Below are 23,450 nucleotides of genomic sequence, written 5' to 3'. Positions count from 1 at the left end.
ATGGAATACTACATCAAAAAGTAATGATGTAATGTACGGTGATTAACATAACAATAAAAAATTAAAAAAAAAAATACTGAGAGCTGAAAACAAGAAAATCTTAGACTCCACAACAGAAAAACCACTCCTCATTTTCAAGAGACCTCAATAAAATTAACTGACTTTTCTTCAGAAATAATGGATGCCAGAGACAGTGAGAAAACAATTCAAAGTGCTCAAACAAACAAACAAACAAACAAACAAACAGAAACACCTGCCAACACAGAACCATATATACGGTAAAGCTATCATTTAAAACTAAAGGTGATGAGTGACATCAGGAAAATAAGAGAGTATGCAGCTCCAAGCATTCTTGCCCTGGCAGAAATATCAAAAAGAAAGCAGAAACTCTCAGAACCAATGTTAGAAAAACTATTGAATGCATTCAAAGGTTTACAATGACCAAGCAAATGCTGAGCTAAAAAATAAAAGCAAGTTAAAAATGGGACAAAACATTTATGGAGTTTTCACTTGCCCTTCCCCACACTGTCTCCAGCAAGCTAACCATTTCAAAGACTGTGAATCTTAAAGCAGTGATATTCTTAGAATGGCAGTAGTCCATGTTCCCAGCTGGAGATCCTGGTTCCTGGTTTGGGAGGAAGCAGAACAGACTTTACAGTACATTAATATGTGTGTCTATTCTAATTTATCTGAGGGCTACCTGAAGGAATCATGCAAAGTGAATATGTCTATTTGACCTAACTGGGAACAAAGACTGGATAAATGGCTCAAAAACTAACAAACCACAGATGTGTGGGACAAAAGATTATTGGTTGAGATAACAACAGAATGCCTCAGACATGGGAGCAAAAGCCTTGGAAGATTCTTGGGGACATTAGGACATTCAAAAATACCTATTGATTTGGGAGTGTTTAGAAACACACAGAGGCTCAGAGAAAGATGCATGCTCAAAAAAGAGAAAAGAAGACCCGACGTTTTACCCTCGGCTGAGCTCTGAGCTCATTGCAAATATGGATAAGTATTGAAGGAGTGTCCTAGCACAGAGTCAATACAAAGACCGGGAGAGGGATTTGTTTTGTTTCTGTGGATGTGTGTATTTCTTTTTTTTTTGCTTCTTTGTGTTTTGTTTGTTTATTTTGGCTCCTGCCATTCAAGGATAACTGTGTGGCAATGTGAGGTGAACAAAAGCTAAAGGATAGAAACCTCAGTGACCTTATACAAGTGACCCTACACTCTTACAAATGTAGATTGGAAGATTATCTAAACAGACTACCACAGCCTTCAATAATTAAAAAAGCAGCAAGGCTTCAGGAAGGGGTAGAATCTGACTTCCAGAGTTACCACATACTCATATACCCAACTTTCAACAACTACAAAATATCACAAGGCCTACAAAAACAAAACAAAACAAAAACAAGCAAACAAACAAAAACCAGGAACGTATGGCCTAACCAAAGTAACATACAAATTAGCAGAAACCATTCCTGAGGAACCCCAGATATCAGATTTATAAGACAAACACTTTAAAAAACTATCCTAAATATCCTTATAGTGCTGAAGAAAAACATGAAAAAAGTCTACAGGAAACCAGGAAAACAATGTATAAACCAAAAGAATATCAATTAAAGAGAAAGAAATTAGTAAAAGGAATCAAACAAATTCTGGAGCTAAAAAAGTACAATAACAAAAATGGATGATTTTCCAAGCATCCAACAACAGAGGCAGAGTAGGAAGAAGAATCAGCAAGCTAGAAGAAAAACAGGTAAAATTATTGAAACTGAACACCAAAAATAACATGAAGAAAAGTGAATAGATCCTATTTGAAAACTGTGGGACACCATTAACTAGACCAACATAACATTATGGGAGTCCCAGAAAGAGGAGAGACAGAAGAGGAAGCAGAAATAACATTTGAAAAAATAACGGCCATGAGAGTCCCAATTTTGATGGAAGACATGCACCTACAAATCCAAAGGACTCAACAAACTCCCAAGAATGATCAACAGAAAGAGACCTACAAATTATTATCAACCTTTTGAAATATAGCCCTGTAAAAATAATCTTGAAAGTAAGAGTGACTTGTCACATAGAAGAGATCCTTAATGAGATTAATAACTTATTTCTCATCAGAAACCATGGAGGCTAGAAAGCAGTGGGATAACATATTTAAAGTGCTGAAAGTAAAGAAGTATCAACATACCCAGCATAACTGTCCTTCAAAATTTAGACAGAATTAAGAGATTCAGTGGTAAACAAAAGGAACACACAGTGTTTATTAATAGGGGAGGCTGAGGGTGTTCATTAAAAGATCTGCCCTACAGGAAATGCTAATGGGAGTCCTTCAGATTAAACTGAAAGGAAGTAAGATTGTAACTCAAAGCCATATGAAGAAGTAAAGACCCCAGTAAAGATAAATCCATAAGCCAGCATTATTATGTAATATTTGGTGTGTTACTCTACTTTCTATTTACCACATTTCAAAGACAAACATACAAAATTATACATCTATGTTACAGGGCACACAATTTATAATGATGTAATTTGTGACAACAATAATGTAAAGTGGAGGGGAAGAGCACTATAGATGAGTTTTAGTATTGCTATTGTATAAGATGGCATTAATTCAAATTATATTACTTTAAGTTCATGATGATAAATGTAAACCCATGGTAACCACAAAGAAAATATATCAATAGAATATACACACAAAAAAATGAGAGGGTAATCAAAATGTGCCACTATAACAAATCAACTAAATACAAAGGAAGACAGTAACTGAGGAAATGAGGGAGAAAAATACCTATCAGACATACAGCGAATAAATAATAAAATGTCAGAAGTTAGTCCTTCCTAACTAGGAATTACTTTATATATACATGGATTTAACTCTCTAATCAAAAGGAAGATATTGACAGAATGGATAAAGAAAACATTATACTGGGGCGCCTGGGTGGCTCAGTCAGTTAAGTGGCTGCCTTCGGCTCAGGTCATGATCCCAGAGTTCTGGAATTGAGCTCCACATCGGGGTCCCTGCTCAGCGGGAGCCTGCTTCTCCCTCTCCCCCTGCCTGCCTCTCTGCCTATTCGTGCTCTCTATCTGTCAAATAAATAAATAAATAAATCTTTAAAAAAATAAACTTTAAAAAATAGAATAAAAAAAGAAAACATTATACATGTCGATTAAAACACTCACTTTAAATAAATCAGTCAGAAAAAGATAAACAACATATAATTTCACTTATATGTGGAACTGAAGAAACAAACAAATGAACAAAGAAAAAAGACACAAAAAAACCCCCAGATACTTAAATACAGAGAACAAACTGATAGTTACCAAACTGAGGTGGGGAGGGATGGGTGAAATAGATGAAGGGCATTAAGGGTAGACTTATCATTATGAGCATTATGTACACAATTACTAAATCACTATATTGTACCTCTCAAACTAGTATAACACTGTATGTTAATTATACTGGAGTTAAAATTTTTTTGAAAAAAGACTCACTTTAGATCCAAAGACAGAAATAGACTGAAAATCAAAGAATGGGAAAAGATAACTACGGAAATAATAAACAAAGAGAGCTGGAATAGATATAATAATATTGGACAAAATATACTTCAAGTCAAAAACTGTTACAAAAAGCAAAAGGAGGACTTACATATTGATTGAAGAATCAATTTATCAAGAAGATATAACTATAAACCAAACAACAGAGCCCTTAAATATATAAAGTAAACAATTACAGAACTGAAAGGAGAAATAGTTCTCTACAGTAATAGTTGGAAAATTCAATACTCTACTTTAAATAATGAATAGAACATTTAGACAGAAGGTCAACAAGGATGAAGAGGGCTTAAACCACACTATAAACTAAGTAGCCCTAACAGATGTATATGGAAGACACTACTCCAAAAGCGCAGAATATACATTTTTCTCAAGTACACATGGAACATCCTCCATATTTGACCATATGTTAGGCCATAAAACAATTCTTAATCAATTTAAAAACATTATACTTATACAAAGTATCTTTTCCAACCATAGTGAATTACAGCTAAAACTCAATAACAAGAAAAATTTTTTAAAAATTAATATGTGGAAATTAAATAATATACTCATAAACAACCAATAGGTCAAAGAAGAAATCACAAGAGAGTCAGAAAATATTCAGAAATGAATGAAAGCAAAACATAAATACTAATACTTACAGGATGCAGCAAAGGCAGTCCCCAGAGGGCTATAAATGCCAACATTAAAGAAGAAAACATATCTCAAATTAATAATCTAACTTTACACCTTGAAGAAACAGAAAACAAATATCAAAGTGAAACCAAACAGAAAAGAAGAAATAATAAAGATTAGTGTGGAAATTTTTTAAAAAGGGAACAGCAAAACAATAAAGAATCAGTTAAAGCAAAAAAAAAAAAAAAAAGAATCAGTTAAAGCAAAAGCTGACTCTTTGAAAATAGCAACAAAATGAACAAACCTTTAGTTAGAATAACAAAGAAAAAGAGAAAGAATGTAAATAACTAAAATAAAAAATCAAAGTGAAGACACTACTATACAGAAATAAAAAGGATTATTAGAGAATACTGTAAGCAATTTTTTTTTAAAGATTTTTATTTATTTATTTGAGACAGAGAGAATGAGAGACAGAGAGCATGAGAGGGAGAAGGGTCAGAGGGAGAAGCAGACTCCCTGCCGAGCAGGGAGCCCGATGCGGGACTCGATCCAGGGACTCCAGGATCATGACCTGAGCCGAAGGCAGTCGCTTAACCAACTGAGCCACCCAGGCGCCCCTACTGTAAGCAATTTGATACCAATAAACTAGATGACCAAGATGAAACTGACAAATTCTAAGAAACACACAAATCACCTAAACTAATTCAAGAACAAATAGAAATCTCAACAGACCTATAATAACTGAAGAGGTTTAATCAGTTATCAAAACTACCCAACATAAAAAATTCAGATTGCTTCACTAGTGAATTCTACCAACATTTTATTTTATTTTTTTATTTATTTGAGAGAAAGAGAGAGAGAGCATCGAGGCGCAGAGGGTGAGGGAGAGAAGCAGGCTCCCTGCTGAATGCACAACCCAACACAGGGCTCAGTCTCACAACCCTGAGGATCAAGACCCAAGCCAAAATCAAGAGTCGGATGCTTAACCGACTAAGCTGCCCAGACACCCCTCTACCAAACATTTTAAAAGAATGAATACCAATTCTTCTTGAACTCTTCCAAAAAATATGAGAGGAGGAAACATTTTCTAATTCATTCAACAAGCCAGGTTTATCTTGGTACCAAAGTCAGATAAAGATAAAAATATCCCAGCAACATAAAGTTGATTTAACATCCAAATTCAAGTAAAATAACATACCATACCCATAGAATAAAACACAAAAACCGCATGATCATTTCAATAGATGTAAAAAAAAGCATTTGCCAAAATCCAAAATCCAAAACCCCTTCATGATAAAAACAACAACACTCAAAAACTAGGAATAGAGGGCAACTTCCTCAATCTGATAAAGTGTATCAACAAAACCTCAGAACAAATATCATACTTAAGGGTGAAAGAGCAGATCCTTTTCCCATGAGATCAGAAACAAGACACAGATGTCTACTCTTTTTTTCTATTCAACTATATACTAGAGATTCTAGCCAGGGTAATGGGCAATAAAATGAAATAAAAGGCATCTAGATTGGAAAAGAAGAAGTAATATTATCTCTATTAGTAGATGACATGACCTTACATATAGAAAATCCTAAAGAATCAACCTTATTGAACAAGGCTCCAGGCTATAAGACCACTATATAAAAGTTAATTATATACCTACACATTAGAAATGAAAAAACAATTCCACTTAGAATAGAGTAAAAATTAAATATTTAGGAATAGTATGTACCTGAGCACTGGGTGTTATACACAACTGATCAATTACTGAACACTACATCAGAAACTACTGATGTACTGTATGTTGGCTAACTGAATTTAAATTAAAAAAAAAAAAGAAATTAATTCCACTAAAAAAAAGGAAAAATACATCCCCAAAGAAGTGCAAATACTTCTGGAAAGCAGTGCATTATGATACTCTGAAAACCACAAAACATTACCGAAAGAAATTAAAGTAGACCTAAGAAAATGAAACAACCCATGTTGATGGCGTAGAAGTTATAATATTGCTAAGATAGTGATATTTGCCAAATTGATCTTCTGATTCAATGCAATCTCGATCAAAATAAACCCAACTTGCTTTTTTTGTAAGAAATGGAAAAGATGATTCTAAAACTCATATGGAAATGCAAGAGATCCAAAATAGCCTATTTTGAAAAAAAAAAGAATAAAAAATCTGGATGATACACATATCCCAATTTCAAAATCTATTACAAATCTACAATAATCAAAAGTGTGGCACAGACATGAGGATAAATACATAAATCAAATGGACAGAAGAGAGGTCCAGAATAGACCTTTATATTTATAGTCCATTGATATTCAATAAACATGCCAAGGCAGTAGCAGTGAGGGGGATGGGGTGGGGAAGAATAGTCTGTTTCAACAAATGGTGTTTGAACAACTGAATAACACGTGCAAAAGAATGAAGTTGGATTCCCGTCAAACACTGTATTAAAAAGTTAACTCAAAATGGATCAAAGAATTAAGTAAAAGATATAAAACTATAAAACTCTTAGAAGAACTCTTCTAGAAGAAAACATAGGTGTCCATCTTCTTGATCTTTGATTAGGCAATGGTTTCTCAGATATGACACCAAAAGCATGGGTAACAAAAGAAAGATAAATTATCAAAATTTAGAAAAATAAATTATCAAAATTTAGAAAGATAAATTATCAAAATTTAAAACTTTTATGCTTCAAAAGCACCATTAATAAAGTAAAAACAACTCCAAGAATTGAAGAAAATAGTTTCAAATTATATAGCTGAAAAGAGACTTGTATCCAGAAGTATATGTAAAGGGAATGAAATAATGCATTTCTTAAAAAATAGACAAATAGCCAATAGCATATGAAAAGATGCTCAACATCATCAGCCATCAGGGAAATGCAAATCAAAACCAGAATGAGACACCACTTCACATCCACAAAAACAAATCAAAAAGGCAGACAATAACAAGTGTTGATGAGAACAAAATGAAATCAGAACCCCCACACACTGCTGTTTACAATGTAAAGTGGTACAGCTGCTTTTCAAAACAGTCTGACAGTTCCTCAAGAGCTTAAAAACAGTTCACCATGTGACACAGTAATCTCAATCCTTGGCATGTACCTAAAAGAAATAAAAATATATGTATGTATACACGACATCTTGTACACAAATGGTCGTAGCAACATCACTGAAGACACAAATGTCCATCCACTGGAGATAAATAAATAAAATGTAGGATAGCTATGTAATGGAATATTATTCAACAATGAAAAGGAACGTGGTACTGATACATGCTACAACATGGATAAACACTGAAAACATTATTCTAAGTAGAAGAAGTCAGTCACAAAAGACCATATACTATGATTTTATTTATATGAAATGTTTAGAATAGACAAATCTATAGAAAAAGAAAGCAGATTACTGGTTATCAAGGGATGCAGGGTGAAAGGGTAAATACAGAGTGATTGCTAAAGGTTACAGGGTTTCTTTCTCAAATAATGAAAATGTTCTAAAAGTAACTGTGGTAATAACTGTACAACTCTGCATAAACTAAAAACTAGTGCACTTGGATTGTGAATTTTAAATGGATTAAATGTGAATTTATGCCAATTAATATTTTAGAAAGGACAGAAAGATGCAAAGTTTTCTTAATAATGTAGAAAAATCAAGAAAATGTACACATTTTTAGAATTAGTAAGATAATTAGAAAAAATTATTGAAAAGAAGGCTAAGATAAATCAGTATCAATCCTGCCTTCCAGAAATAATTAAAATATTACTTACCATTACACAATCTTTTTTACAATAATATCAGTAGCTAGGAATAAATCTAATAACCAGTGGACAATGCCATTTTAAGAAAATTACAAAATCTTATTCCACATACATGAACAGTAGGGTCACAATTCTCCCAAGATTAATTCATAAACTAAGTGTGGTTCCAATCTACTTTCTAACAGAATTTTTCAGTAAAACTAATAAAATCATTCCTTTTCTTTTTTTTTTTATTTTAAAGATTTTATTTATTTATTTGACAGAGAGAGACACAGCGAGAGAGAGGGAACACAAGCAGGGGGAGTGGGAGAGGGAGAAGCAGGCTTCCCGCTGAGCAGGGAGCCCGATGCGGGGCTCGATCCCAGGACACTGGGATCATGACCTGAGCCGAAGGCAGACACTTATCAGCTGAGCCACCCAGGCGCCCAATCATTCCTTTTCTTTAAGATTTATTTATTTGAGAGACAGAGAGAATGTGCATGCATGTGAGGAGAGGGAGAGAGAGAATCTCCAGCAGACTCCTTGCTGAGCGCAGAGCACCTTGCGGGACTCAATCTCACACCCAGAGATCACAACCTGAGCCAAAATCAAGAACTCAACCAACTGAGCCACCCAGGTGCCCCAGTAACAAAATAGTTCTTAAATATTATAAGATAATGAAGAAGCACATATAGGGCTCATGACTTACAAAAATAAGAATAAAGAAGCAGATTTCCCTACCAAATAATGGGTCAAATTACAAAACTACAATACCTAAAACCATGAAAATAATAAGATGTCCAGAAACAAACCTATACACACATGAACACTTTGAGCTGTGAGAGAGATTGCATCAGAGATCAATAAACTATTGAATAAATGGTGTGAAACAACATACCCTAAAATAAATTTTAAGTAGATTACAGACTTTGGAATAGGGAAAACTTTAGCATATAAGATTCCTAATGCAAAAACACTAGAGAATAATAAAATGTACTCTTTCTAGATCCACAAACTTTTCAAAATCCAATTCACCTTACTTGAGATTCATGGAACAGAAAGTACTTGTAATATATATAACAAAGTATTACTACCCAGAATAAATAAAAAATGTCTACAAATTAATAAGACATACTCCCCAATTAAAAAAAAGTCATAGAACTAAAAATCACAGCAAATCACATAATGAACTATTTAAGTGGCAAACAGTCATCAATGATATGAAAAGTTTCATCCAATACTCATGTACCTATGAATTAACATAAGGAAGTACCATTCACCCTTATCACACTACCAAACTGCTTAAAGGTTGCAGGGAAGCAGAAACTGACATAAAAGCTCAGAAAACAAATGCACCAGAATTCAATTCTCCCAATGGCTCAGTTGTTCCCTGATGATACACTAAAAGATTTAATGTATTTCCTTAAATATGTGAAATGAACTGATTCACACACTCAGAAATACATATCCCTTCACCTCTGAAATGATCATTCACACATACACACATATCCATACTTAGTACATTTTAGTAGCTATATATATACATGTGTGTATTTATATATTCTCTTTATGTGTGCATACAGAGAGGCACTATCATATTTACTAGCATGAAAATTTGTTTCTGGCCTTTTCAACAAAATCTGTGGTAAAAAAGAAACCTGAAATTCAATGGAAAAAAAAATTTAGCAAAAACATTCTCAAGACAAAGAGAAAGCCACCAAAAAAGTATTATTTTGAAAAATACTGATGGACATAGTACAAAAATCGATTGTACCTTTTATTTTCTACGAAAATAAAATCTGACTATGAATGAGGCCCTCTCACGCCAAAGAAAAGCACCATCTTCAAAACACATATGAGTATTTTTCAATTGCTTTGTGCTTTTTTCACATTTTATTTTTTAAAAGACCTGGAAAATACATTCTTAAAACTCTATTGTAATGAATTCTAGCTATATTTATAAATTTAAGCTCTAACTGAAAAAAGTCAAACCTCATGATTCTAAATATGTTTTTTCAAAACATGTTTCATTTCAAAATGCTATAGCCTTTATTTTTTAATGATTACATTTTAGATAACTATTTGAAGTCAGTTTCCTGCTTTGCAACATCAATTTTTAAAAAGCTGTGGGTCGTTAAGTGAAGGAATATAAATTAATGCTGGTCCCCACTGGTGGATTTGAATATATAACTTGTTATTTAAAGAAAATCACATGTAATAAACTTCCTATAAGAAGTTAGATCCGAAATAACGGCATTATTCTCATTCTCTACACTCTCACTGCATACCTTTATTTTTGCATCAATGCTGTGTTTTTCTTTTCTCCAATGTGCTTCTTGCTTCCTCAGTTTCTCCAGGTCATTTAGCAGGTCAGCGCAGTGGGTACTTAATTTCTCATTTTCCTCCTCCAGATTTTTTATAACCAGTCTGTTTTGCTCTTCCTTATTCTGTACACACTCCTTAGTGTCCTGTAGAACAGTACCACAAGGGCCGATAAACAAAACAAAACAAAAAAAAGGTGAGAACTAATCAGCAAATATAAACTGTACAGTTTTACCCTCACAGCAGCTTCTTCTATATTTGATGGCCAAGGTCACCTGTATACTTTTATTGGCCTCTTTTCATGCAGGTGGATGGGTCATATTTTTTCACTGGATGACAGCTTTGATGAGTACACATTTGCAAAGAGCCCATTAATTGATCAAGCTGCCTTTGATGCTGTCCCCAGCTATTTTTGAGACCCACACAGACATATCCTCCCAGACCTGGGTTTTATCAATTAATAATGCCAGTCCCATCAGAATCTAATTACAAGAAGCCACATATTCACACTCCTACTTTCTTAGCTCCATTTCTATCATTAACTATTTATCGGAAAGTTATAAAGCTTGGAGTCTTATCTTTAAAGCATCTTTCTCAGTTTTTGCATGTGAGAAAACTGTGTGGTACAGCAGGGCCTAAGGAAATTTTTCCTCCAAGCTTGTCACTTTCTGTGCCACAGAGGCTGACAAAGCTTAAAGTAGGACTTCAAAGCAACAGTGCTGTAAAACTATGTACAAGCCAACACACCTTAACTTTTTTTTTTTTTAAAGAAGGGCTTTTTTTTTTTTTTTAAAGATTTTATTTCTTTATTTGACAGAGAGAGACACAGCGAGAGAGGGGACACAAGCAGGGGGAGTGGGAGAGGGAGAAGCAGGCTTCCCGCGGAGCAGGGAGCCCGATGCGGGGCTCGATCCCAGGACCCTGGGATCATGACCTGAGCCGAAGGCAGACGCTTAACAACTGAGCCACCTAGGCGTCCCGCACACCTTAACTTCTTGACTTTTATCTTTAAATTTCTTCTGCAAGTCGCCGAATTCTTTCCTTAAGAAAGCATTTTCTTCATCAACTGCAATCTTCCGTTTTACAAGGTCATTTATTTCTATTTGTAGTCCTGTTTCTCTCTATGGAAAAAAAAAAAAAACCCTATTATTGGTAAGCTGGTATTTCTAAGAAAAAATTATTTTATTTAAAAAGTTCCACATTTTGATTGATAATATTAGGATTAACTAGCTTTCATAATAATGTCTATTATCACAATTCTCATTTCTGGTGACACACCCATCAATTTTCAAATAAATAGTGCAAGTATGGTATCTGTTTATTAGTTTAAGATGAAGAACACATTAAAAACTGGATGCCAAATATTAAGCCACATTCAGAAAGCAAACTTTTGGGATTTAGGTGCATAACAGAAGAAAAACAGAATTTTATAAAATATTCCAATCAAAGAAAATGTGTAGGTAGCTAAGATAAGAATTACCCTCTTCTTTGAGTATCATGTGGAAGAAAACATTTTTTAGAGAAAAAATTATAGTTTTGTGAAGGCATACATAATTTTCAAGACTGGAAAATGGCAAGTTTGTTTTGGTACCAAAGATACCTTGCTGTGTAGAAAACATATTCAGGATATTAAAACTGCCATAGTTTGTTTTTGTTTGTTTTTTTTTTGACAGAGAGAGAGAGACAGCGAGAGAGGGAACACAAGCAGGGGGAGAGGGAGAAGCAGGCTTACTGCCCAGCAGGCAGCCCAATGCGGGGCTCGAACCCAGGGCCCTGGGATCATGACCTGAGCTGAAGGCAGATGCTTAACAACTGAGCCACCCAGGCAGCCCCAAAATTGCCATAGTTTTTAACTGAATGTTTTTTTCACCTGCCAGAGATACCTAAACAATATCTAATTACAGGACATGTCCATGACTCAATTCTTAGTTTCCCTCTTATCCCTATAGCTCTTGTCTCAGAAAATTTACCCCTTCTTGGCTTCTGGTCTCATCTCTGTCTGAGAGTCTTACTAATCCTAATTCAGCCCTGACCCTCTCCCAATCACCAATGCCACATCTCCAACTTTCAAAATAATACCTCCACTTGGATTATCTGCTGGAACTTGAAACTAACATGCCAAAACTGAAATCCATATCCTGATACTATCTCTTTCTAAACTTCTTCAACTTTTGTCAACCCAACTTTTGTTCATTTTTTCAACTGATATTTATTAAGCATCCATTACATGCTTACAAGCTTTTTGAAAGCCTCCAGGTCATTCTTAACAGCATCCTTCCCCAAAGCCCTATCTTCCTATCAACCAAGAAGACACATCAAGTTATAACATATTGTTCTGTTATTAAGTAGGATGCTCAATAGAAAACCCTGACCTTCATTCCATCTCTGAGCTATCAGTGATGTTCATTTGATTCTTAAATATCAATTTATTTTGTACTCCCATACTTACCCCTTATTAAACATGCTGCAAATGACTTGAGGAGGAGCTTCAAGAATAGGATGCAAAACAGGGTGAGTTTCAGGAATAAAGTGAGAGTATCTACTATATTCTAATTTTTTAAGCTATAATGTTAATTGTTGATTTTACTTGACTTCTAATTAAAAATATTTTAGGAGCACCCAGGTGGCTCAGTTGGTTAAGGGTCCCACTCTTGATTTCAGCTCAGGTCATGATCTCAGGGTGGTGAGATCAAGCCCCACATCAATGCTGGGTGTAGAGTCTGCTTAAGATTCTCTCTCTCCCAGATATTTGCAAATGACATATCAGATAAAGGGCTAGTATCCAAAATCTATAAAGAACTTCTTAGACTCAACACCCAAAGAACAAAGAATCCAATCAAGAAATGGGCTGAAGACATGAACAGACATTTTTCCAAAGAAGATATCCAAATGGCCAACAGACACATGAAAAAGTGCTCAACATCACTCAGCATCAGTGAAATCCAAATCAAAACCTCAATGAGATACCACCTCACACCAGTCAGAATGGCTAAAATTAACAAGTCAGGAAAAGACAGATGTTGGTGAGGATGCGGAGTAAGGGGAACCCTCCTACACTGTTGGTAGGAATGCAACTGGTGCAGCCACTCTGGAAAACAGTATGGAGGTTCCTCAAAAAGTTGAAAATAGAGCTACCATACAATCCAGCAATTGCACTACTGGGTATTTACCCCAAGGATACAAATGTAGTGATCCAAAGGGGTACATGCACCCCAATGTTTATAGCAGCAATGTCCACAATAGCCAAACTATGGAAAGAGCCAAGATGTCCATCAACAGATGATTGGATAAAGAAGATGTGGTATGTATATACAATGGAATATTATGCAGCCATCAAAAAAACCCCAAAATCTTGCTATTTGCAACAATGTGGATGGAACTAGAGGGTATTATGCTAAGCGAAGTAAGTCAATCAGAGAAAGACAGGTATCATATGATCTCACTGATATGAGGAGTTCTTAATCTCAGGAAACAAACTGAGGGTTGCTGGAGTGGTGAGAGGTGGGAGGGATGGGGTGGTTGGGTGATAGACATTGGGGAGGGTATGTGCTATGGTGAGCGCTGTGAATTGTGTAAGACTGTTGAATCACAGACCTGTACCTCTGAAACAAATAATACATTATATGTTAAAAAAAAAAAAAAGAAAAAGAAGATAGTAGGAAGGGAAAAATGAAGGGGGGAGTCAGAGGGGGAGACAAATCATGAGAGACTATGAGAAACAAACTGAGGGTTCTAGAGGGGAGGGGGGTGGGGGAATGCATTAGCCTGGTGATGGGTATTAAAGAGGGCATGTATTGAATGGAGCACTGGATGTTATATGCAAACAATGAATCATGGAACACTACATCAAAAACTAATGATGTAATATATAGTGATTAACATAATAAAATAAAATAAAATAAAATTCTCTCTCTCCCTCTCCCTCTGCACCACCCCCCACGCTGCTGCTCGCATGGACATGTTCTCTCTCTTAAAAAAATTAAATACTGAACACATACAAAAATACTATGTGAGAAATATGTAAGGTACAAAGAACTATTCTGTTTTGTATCCACAACCACTTAATTAAGAAACACAACTTTACCATTATCTTTAAGTCCTCTGTAGGTCCCCTGATCCTTACAAACTTCCATGTCCTCTAAGGCAAGGACTACCCTACAACTTTGGTTCTTAGCCTTCTCTTGTCTATGTCTTCAAACTACAAAGAAATAGTTTGAAGACATACATATCCGTATTTGACATATTGTACTGTTTAGCTTATTTTTTAACTTTCAATAAATTAAATCATACTACACATATTCTGTAGCTTGCTATTTTTTGCCCAACATATGTTCCCAAATTCATCCATATTGATAGGCAATTCAATTACCTTGGTGTATAGTATTATTCTATTATATAAATATACTATAATATATTTATCTATCTCTTGTCAGTGTATATTTCAGCTGCTTCCCATTTTGGGAAAAGGGGTATACAAACAATGCTGCTATAAACACACTTAAACATGTCTCCTGATGCAGATGAGCAAGAATTTCTCCCAAGCAGTATTTTTCAAACTACAGACTGTAATCTAGTAATGGGTCATTAAATCAATTTAGTCATCACAATCAGCATTTTTAAAAAGTGGAATAGAATACAATAGAAAATATCAAATATAAGCATAAATTCTTAGCAAAAAAGTATACCATAATAAAATTACGAAAGAAGCAAATACATTAAGTATCTCCTAAATGTTTAGTGTTTAATTTTTGATTTATATTTTATTTAAATATTATTCAATTCATATTTGGTACATGCTTTGTTATATTTTTTACCTTTATCATACATAGTTAGGACAATTATTATTATATGAAATTTTTATTTCATGTGTGGGTATACTAGGGTCATTAGGTAGAATATATTTTATTCAGTGTGGGGGTCATATTAATAAAAGTTTGAAAAATATTGCTTAAGATCATATTTGGAGGTAAAGTCACTAAGTCATAGGCTATAAGCACTTCAAGGGTTCTCACAGCTCCACATCTGCACCAACACTTGACTCTCAGGCTTGGTAATTTTTTACAAATCTAGTAAGTATAAATGCTTCTTCCTCAATATAGTTTTAATTTTTATTTCCTATTTTAATTATTAGGGCATAACAAACTGTGCCTGACATCAATCAAATGCTTAAGAATAGATGCATAAGTGTGGCCCATCCACAATTCACAGCCCATTTTTCTATTCTCATCTAAGTGTTACCCTCCTTCAAGATTCAATCTCTCCCTTCCTCCACGAAGGTTTCTCCAAACTGTCATAGTAATTTCTACCCGTTTTAGATTTCTGTCTTGCCCATATTATTCATTGGACACATTATGTACTACCTATCTATGTATTCATAATGCTTTCCAAACCAGATTAGCAAATGTTTATGAATGAGATTGACATAGAATGATAACTTCAATTATATGAACACTAAGATTGTTTACAGACTATCTACAGACCTCTCTTTTGAAAGGACAACTGACAAAACTTGAGAATCCTCATCTATTCTGGAAATTATTTAGATCCTAGGAAGGAAAGAACACTGAGCCAAATGATCAAAGTTTTAGAAGGGATTGCCCATTCATGTCAGCTAAACTTAACAGAAATTGACAACTTAAACACCAATAGCAAGCCCTTTCATGAGAATTATTTAATAATTTGAATTTCGGCATTTGAGTGAATTTAGTAACCAACAAGGCCAAATATAGACTTAATTTTTAAATAAAAAAGCATAATACAAGCATAACCCAAATTATCAATATTCTTATAATTAGTTTGATAAATCTGATATTATGTGGAATAATCATTAAAGTAATAGATAAAGATGCACTACCAATAAAAGACAACCAACAATTTAAACCTTTAAAGATTAGAAAATTTTGCATAATGCAAAATATTTTCCTATTAAAGTATGCTCTTAGTGATCTACTTTAAATAATGAAAGTACAAGTATATACAGCTGTAGTTCATTTTAAAATTTAGCTTTATGAAACTTTTCAACAAACTTCTCTGGATAGAGTACATTCTTAATGGTCTGGCTTGAGTTAATATTAAAATAGCAAATAGAACTCAGAGGAACCATAAAGCATAAAGGGTGACAAGAGAAAGTATGTCTGGAACAAATAATTTATTATGGGTAAGACATGAAATGAATAATTCACATCACAGTCAAGAGAAGTCTATAGAGTAAGAAGAGAATGATAAAGAGTATGATGCAGGAAAAAAGGGGAAGGAGGGGCAGCGGCATAAGACCTAAAACTCTACTGAGCAATACTTGAGCATAGTTAATATATTATTTATATGACCTACTTTCAAATGGGCATGAAAGTTTTAGTAAAAAACAGAGAAGTTATGAAGCCACAACAATGGTAAATGGAGAAACAAAACAATAGTAAATAGAGAAAAGGGAAGGGGTAACAGATCTAATTGTAACTGAGAACCAAAACTTATTTCTGAGCTTCCTATAAGGTAAAAAAAAGGGGGTGGGGTGAGGCTATAACGTTAAACAGCAACCATTATCTAATTAAATACAATATACTAGTCAGTGAGCGGAGTCATGTTATCCAATGCAATACTAGAAGGGGAATTTATTACATGATTTATTTTATAATTACCAGTGACAAAGCTAAGGCACAGACTTACCAAAAGAAGTTATAGGCAATGTTTCATGCTATCATAAATAAAATGTTATAATATTAGATTGCACTTCTCTGAAAGTTTTTTCTGCAATCAGCTGAAAAGTAGTGTGCATGACTGTGTGTATGTGTGTGTGTAACTTTCTAGAAATTTAATTAGATACATAAGTAAGATTTAAATAAGCTATAGGAATTGTCATTCTTAAGTGTTACTCTATTCCATAAGCTATAAGTCTTAAAAATTAAGAGCTACTTAATATTGCTCAGTGGAGCAACAAAAACACACTGGAGGGACTTCCAGGTTCCACTTAAGCATGTAAGGAACTTGGAAGTCATCTCTCCTGTTCACAAACATGAAAAAAAGCTCAACTAACAAAAACCAACAACTCTTCTTAAAGCTATCAAAAAACTGGGGTCATAGAGCAAACTGTTGTTCCCCAAACTAGAGAAACAGACAGGTAGATACAGACAGTAGCACTTTACCAGAGCAAAAAACTCCATGGGAACCACTACCAGTGTAAGAAAATCTAATCTGTAATTAACAGATTGCTGGAAGATCAAGGGGGCAAGTTTTGAGAGTTAAAAAGTCCAAAAAAGCCCAATCTTAGGGAAGTTTTGCCAGAGGCTAACCAACCTGGCAGAAGGGAAAAAAACTAACTCCAACACCCTCTAGCCTTCCTATTATCCAAGGGGGGAAAAACTGAGAAGTACTTATGAAGGTCACAGTGTAGGGACACAAGCTCTCTAAAAGACTGAGACCTAATTATGTGACTATAGAATACTTCCCCTCCCCCTGACACCTCACCACATCAGTAGGGCTTCTGTATAACAACCAGGGAACACAATAGAAAGAATTGTGCGTCTCAGACGATATTTAAGAAACTTTTAGAGAAACCCAAATAAAAAAGAACAAAACAAAGTTTAGCCTCTGACACGTACAGTTATAGCCAACAGTAAACAGAGCCTAAGCCCTAGCCAGATAAACATAAAACCTCACACTAAAACCTATTCACCTCAGAACTTTCTACCCATTTAGTCAATTTTAAGTGTCAACTTGGCTATGCCACAGTACCCATGGTATCCAGTTTTTGATTGTTTTTGATGAAACACCAGTCTAGATGTTACTGTGAACATATTTTTCAGATGTGATTAACATTTGAATCAGTGGACTCTGAGTAAAGAAGATTACCTCTCCATAACGTGGCTGGGCCTCATCCAGTCAACTGAAGACTGTAAGAGAAAGGGCGATAGTCCTCTGAGGAAGAAGAAATTGTGCCTCCAGACTGCCTTCTGATTGAGTTGCAACATTAACTCTTCCTTGGGTCTCCAGCCAGTCTCAGACTTGTCAGCCCACAACTGCATGAGCCAGCCAATGCCTTAAAATCAATTTCCCTCTCAGATAGATAGATACAGATAGATATATAGACATATGTATTCACATCTATTACTTCTGCTTCTCTGAAGAACCCTGACTAATAGATTTTGGCCCCATTTTGGACTTCAGTCTTAAAATTGCAAGGACATGGATATCATCAACAACCTGAATGAGCTTAGAAGCAGATTCTTCCTAAATCAAGCTTCCAGATGAGAGCACAACCCAACTGAAACCTTGATTAAAACCATATGAGATGCCAGCTATGTCCAGACTCCTAACCCACAGCAACTTAATAACTGTATTGTTTTAATACACTAGCTTATGATAATTTGTTATACAGCAACAGAAAACCCAATATAATGTAATCTATTTTCCCACAGAATTTACACTAAAAATAATGGAGAAGGTGGTTATGGAACATAAGCATTATAAATCTTGATGGTACAAAAAAATACAACCAAAAAATGCTAAGAATAAGAAATTAAGTCCTCCAATTACTCTCTATAAGTTCACTTTAAAATGCAGGAAAAACAAAGGCTGAATAAATCAAAATACACTAATTTTCTTATCTTTTTACAGGACACAGTTGAGAGAGATTATATACATTTTTTAGAATATGTTAGAAACAAGAAGTAGACTGTTTAATATATAAAGTAATAACTTAATCACTAAGAGAAATGATGTAGACTCTAAACGTCCCAAACTACCAACATGAAAATGCATGCATACCCAAACACACAAACACACACAAATGAAACAAATATAAAAAGCTAAGAAAGCATTAAAAACAGAAAGCATAAGGTCAGAGAACGGAGATAAAAAAAAGTATGTTATATCAAGAAATATAGATGGGATAAACTTATCTTTAAAAAAGTAAAGATGTATAGATTGAGTCAAAACTCACTTCCAGGGAAGATGGTGGATAAGCAGGATCCTAAACTTATCTCATCCCACAAACACAACTAGGTAACACCCACATCAGAGTAAATCACCCAGAAAATGACCCGAAGATTGGCAGAACAGACTCGCCACAGCTAAACATAGAGAAGAGGCTACAATGAAGAGGGAAGGAAGGGCGGAGACACGGTTGAGAGCTAAAGGGACCAACGGGACTGTATGTGGGAGGGAGGGACACTGCAGTGGTAGAGAGGGCCAAAGTGCCCCAGGCACAGGAAATCTGCACAGGAAAGACAATCCCTGTAACATTTGGCTTTGAAAACCAGAGGGGCATAATTTTGCAAGTTCTTACAATCAGTGGGGCTTAACACCTGGAACTTTGAAAGTCAGCCAGCTTGGCTCTGGGAGAGCCTGGAGAGCAAGAGGAAACTGAGTCCCCACCCTTAAAGAGACAGCACTGCAAAGAACCCTGCAGAGATGTAGCGTAGAAGCAGCAATTTGAAAAATGCCTCAGGTATACAGGAAGATTTCCTAAGTGGGTACCATTTCCCTCTTTATCCTCCAGCCTAGAGATAGAAACCTGCAAGAATCAGCACAGACCCAACACTCCACCTAGCTGGCTATCAGCATACCTCTCCTTCCTCCCAGACCCCCATCCTTATACTTCTGTGGATCTACACCCTCCAACCTTGGCAGGAGTTTTGGGTGGCTGTAGGTCCCCTCCCCCAGCAGAGAGGTTTGGACCTTGCCAGCACTGTGTGCCCTGCTCCCACATTCTCCTATGATCCCAACCACTACCCTGTAGCAGTTTTCTAAAGCAGCTCCAGGTCCCCTCCCACAGCAGACCTGTGCAAACCTTACTAACACTGTGCTCCCCACCCCCTCATTCTCCTGCAGACCCGACCCCTCCAATACACCCTTAGAGCCCATCAAAAGCAGTGCAACACGCCTGGCAGTGTGCAAGCAGACTGAACAGAGGCCGGGACCACTCCAAAGTGACTGCTGCTCCAAGGAGAGTGCAAGATAACCACTCACACCAGTCAGCTGGGGACCCAGCAGTGGGTTGGGGCAGATATCTGGTCTGCCTGCAGGCTCTGCCCAGCAACGATAGCTTCTCAGGGGACAGTATAGGGAAAGCACCCTGCAGTTAGTTCAGTGCTACTACATCTCTGGCAAATGCCTGGTCTGACTCAACTCAAGCCCAAGGCGGCCCCAGACTGGCCTACTAACAACAGAGGGACCAAACCCTGCCAACAACAGCAAAGAGAACCACTGCAAACAACTGTACTGAAAGGCAAAAGCAGTTCAGCCACAACAGTAGGGCACATGCAATACACATAGGAGACCCCCCTGAAGAGCCAGGTTCTCATGAACAGGGGGCATTGCACAACAGAGCACTACAGGACCTCTTCTTCATAAGGTCACTACTTTCAAGAGCAGGAGACATAGCTGACTTTCCTACCACATAGAAACAGACACCGAGAGTTAGACAAAGTGAGGAAACAGGGAAATACGTCCCAGAAGAAAGAACAGGACAAAATCACAGCAGGAGAGCTAAATGAAATGGAGAGAAATATGACTGATAGAGAATTTAAAGTAAAGTTCATAAAGATACTCACTGGACTTGAGAAAAGAGTGGAGGACCTCAGTGAGATCCTTAGGAAAGAGAGAGAAAACATGTAAGAAAGAACCAAACAGAGATGAAGAACTCAAACTGAAATTAAGGGGTGCCTAAGTGGCTCAGTCAGTTAAATGTCCAACTCTTGATTTCGGCTCAGGTCATGATCGCAGGGTCATGAGATCAAGCGCCACATCAGGCTCTGTGCTCAGCGGGGAGTCTGCTTAGGATTCTATTCTCCCTCTCCCTCTGCCCTTCCCCCACCACTGGCATGCTCTCTCTAGACAAGAAGATGAACAAATCAGAGACCTGGAGGAAAGAGTAATGGAGAGCAATGAAGCTGAATGGGAAAGAGCAAAAAAATAATAATACAAGATGAAAATAGATATAGGGATTTCAACGACTCTATCAAGGAGAACACATTCCCATTATAGGAATCCCAGAAGAAGAGAGAAAAAAGGGGAGACAAAATGTATTTGAAGAAATAATAGCTGAAAAATCCCCAAATCTGGGGAAGGAAAGAGAAATCGAAATCCCCAAGGCACAGAGAGCACCCAACAAAATCTACCCAAGGAGGTCCCCACCACAACACATAATAATTAAAATGGCAAAAAGCAGTGATAAGGAGAGAATTTTAAGAGCAGCAAGAGAAAAGAAAGAGATACATACAAGGGAAACCCCGTAAGGCTACTGGCTGATTTTAGCAGAAACTATTCAGGTCAGAAGAGAGTGGCATGATATATTCAAAGTGCTGAAAGAAAAAACCTACAGCCAAGAATACTCTTATCCAGAAAGGCTATCATTCAAAAAGAGAGTTAAAGAGTTTCCCAGACAAAGAAAGTTAAAAGAATTCATCACCACTAAACCAGCCTACAAGAAATGTTAAAGGGACTCTTTGAATGGAAAGAAAAGACCATTAGTAGGAGTAAGAAAAGCAGGAAACACAAAAGCAATAAAAATTAGTATATCTGTAAAATTCAGTCAAGGAATTCACAAAATAAAAGGATGTAAAGTAAAACACCATATACCTAAAAGATGCAGGGGAGAGAAGAAAAGAATGGGTTCAAACGTAAGTGACAATCAATGTAATATAAACTGCTATATGCATAAGATATTATACACAAACCTAGATGGTAACCAAATCAAACACCATAACGGATGTGAAAAAAAATAAAGAGAAAGAAATCCAAGTATACACTAAAGAAAGCCAGGAAACCATTAAAGAGGAGAGCAAGAGAAGAAAGGAATAGAAAAGAACTACAAAAACAACCATAAAATGAGTAACAAAATGGCAATAAGTACATACCTATCAATAATTACTTTGAATGTAAATTAACTAAACACTCCAATAAAAAGACATAGGGTGATGAACTGGATAAAAAAGCAAGACCCATCCATATGCTGCCAACAGGAGACTCATTTCAGACCTGAGGACACATGCAGATTGAAAGTAAATGGATGGAAAAACATATATCATGTAAATGGAATTGAAAAGAAGGTTGGGTAGCAATACATATATTGGACAAAATAGACTTTAAAATGAAGATAGTAACAAGAGACAGAGAACACTATATAATCATAAAGGGCACAATCCAACAAGAAGATATAACAATTATAAATATTTATGCACCCAAAATGGGAGCACCCAAACACCTAAAGTAGCTAAAAACAACAAACATAAAGGAAGTAATCAATAGTAATACAATAACAGTAGGGGCCTTTAACACCCCACTTACATTGATGAATAGAATATCCAAACAGAAAATCAACCAGATCTAACAGACATATTCAGAACATTCCATCCTAAAACAGGAGAATACACATTCTTTTCAAGTGCACATGGAACATTCTCCAGAATATATCACATATTAGGCCACAAAACAAGTCTCAAAAAATTGAAAAAGTCAAAGTCATGGATAGCATGCATCTTTTCCATCCACAATGCTATGAAATCAGAAAACAACACTAAGGGGGGAAAAAGTCTGTAAAGAAGATAAATACAGGAAAGTTAAGTAACATGCTACTAAAAAATGAATGGCTCAACAAAGAAATCAAAAAGGAAATAAAAAAAATACATGGAGATAAATGAAAATGAAAATAAAACAGTCTAAAATCTTTGGGATGGGGCACCTGGGTGGCTCAATTGGTTAAGCGACTGCCTTCGGCTCAGGTCATGATCCCAAAGTCCTGGGATCGAGTCCCACATCAGGCTCCCGGCTCACCAGGGAGCCTGCTTCTCCCTCTGACCCTCTCCCCTCTCATGCTGTTTCTCTCTTGCTCGCTCTCTAATAAATAAATAAATAAAATCTTTGGGATGCAGCAAAAACAATTATAAGAGGGAAGTTTATAGGAATACAGGCCTCCATCAAGAAACAAGAAAAATCTCAACTACACAACCTAATATTAAACCTATAGAAACAAGAAAAAGAACAAACCAAACCCAAAACCACTAGAAGGAAGGAAATAATAAAGATTAGAGAAGAAATATATAAAATACAAACTAAAAATAATAATAACGATAATAATAATAATAATAATAATAATAATAATAATAAAACAGATCAATGAAACCAGGAGTTGGTTCCTTGAAAAGATCAACAAAATTGACAAACCTTTAGCCAGACTCATCAAAAAAAAATTTTTTTTAAAGAGAGGACTA

General features: G+C 35.7%; 1 protein-coding gene across 7 annotated transcripts in view; it reads right to left on the bottom strand.

Annotated features, from left to right (window-relative positions):
• The window catches only part of CNTLN (centlein), a 300,088-nt gene that overhangs the window by 192,278 nt on the left and 84,360 nt on the right, over positions 1-23,450 (bottom strand). For 6 of the 7 annotated variants that reach the window (XM_064579711.1, XM_064579710.1, XM_064579707.1 and 3 more), the window contains exons 4-5: positions 11,232-11,366; positions 10,212-10,391 (exon numbers count right to left, since the gene is read on the bottom strand). In XM_064579711.1, the coding sequence (XP_064435781.1) occupies positions 10,212-10,391; positions 11,232-11,366 (315 nt within the window). The remainder of the gene's footprint in view (positions 1-10,211; positions 10,392-11,231; positions 11,367-23,450) is intronic. The other variant, XM_064579709.1, reaches the window with a different exon arrangement.

Source organism: Mirounga angustirostris, unplaced genomic scaffold (assembly GCF_029215605.1).
Source record: "Mirounga angustirostris isolate CCGP_5_RB_7025 unplaced genomic scaffold, mMirAng1.0.hap1 SCAF_15, whole genome shotgun sequence".
Taxonomy (NCBI): Eukaryota; Metazoa; Chordata; class Mammalia; order Carnivora; family Phocidae; genus Mirounga; species Mirounga angustirostris.
This window is presented reverse-complemented; position numbering and strand designations above follow the sequence as displayed.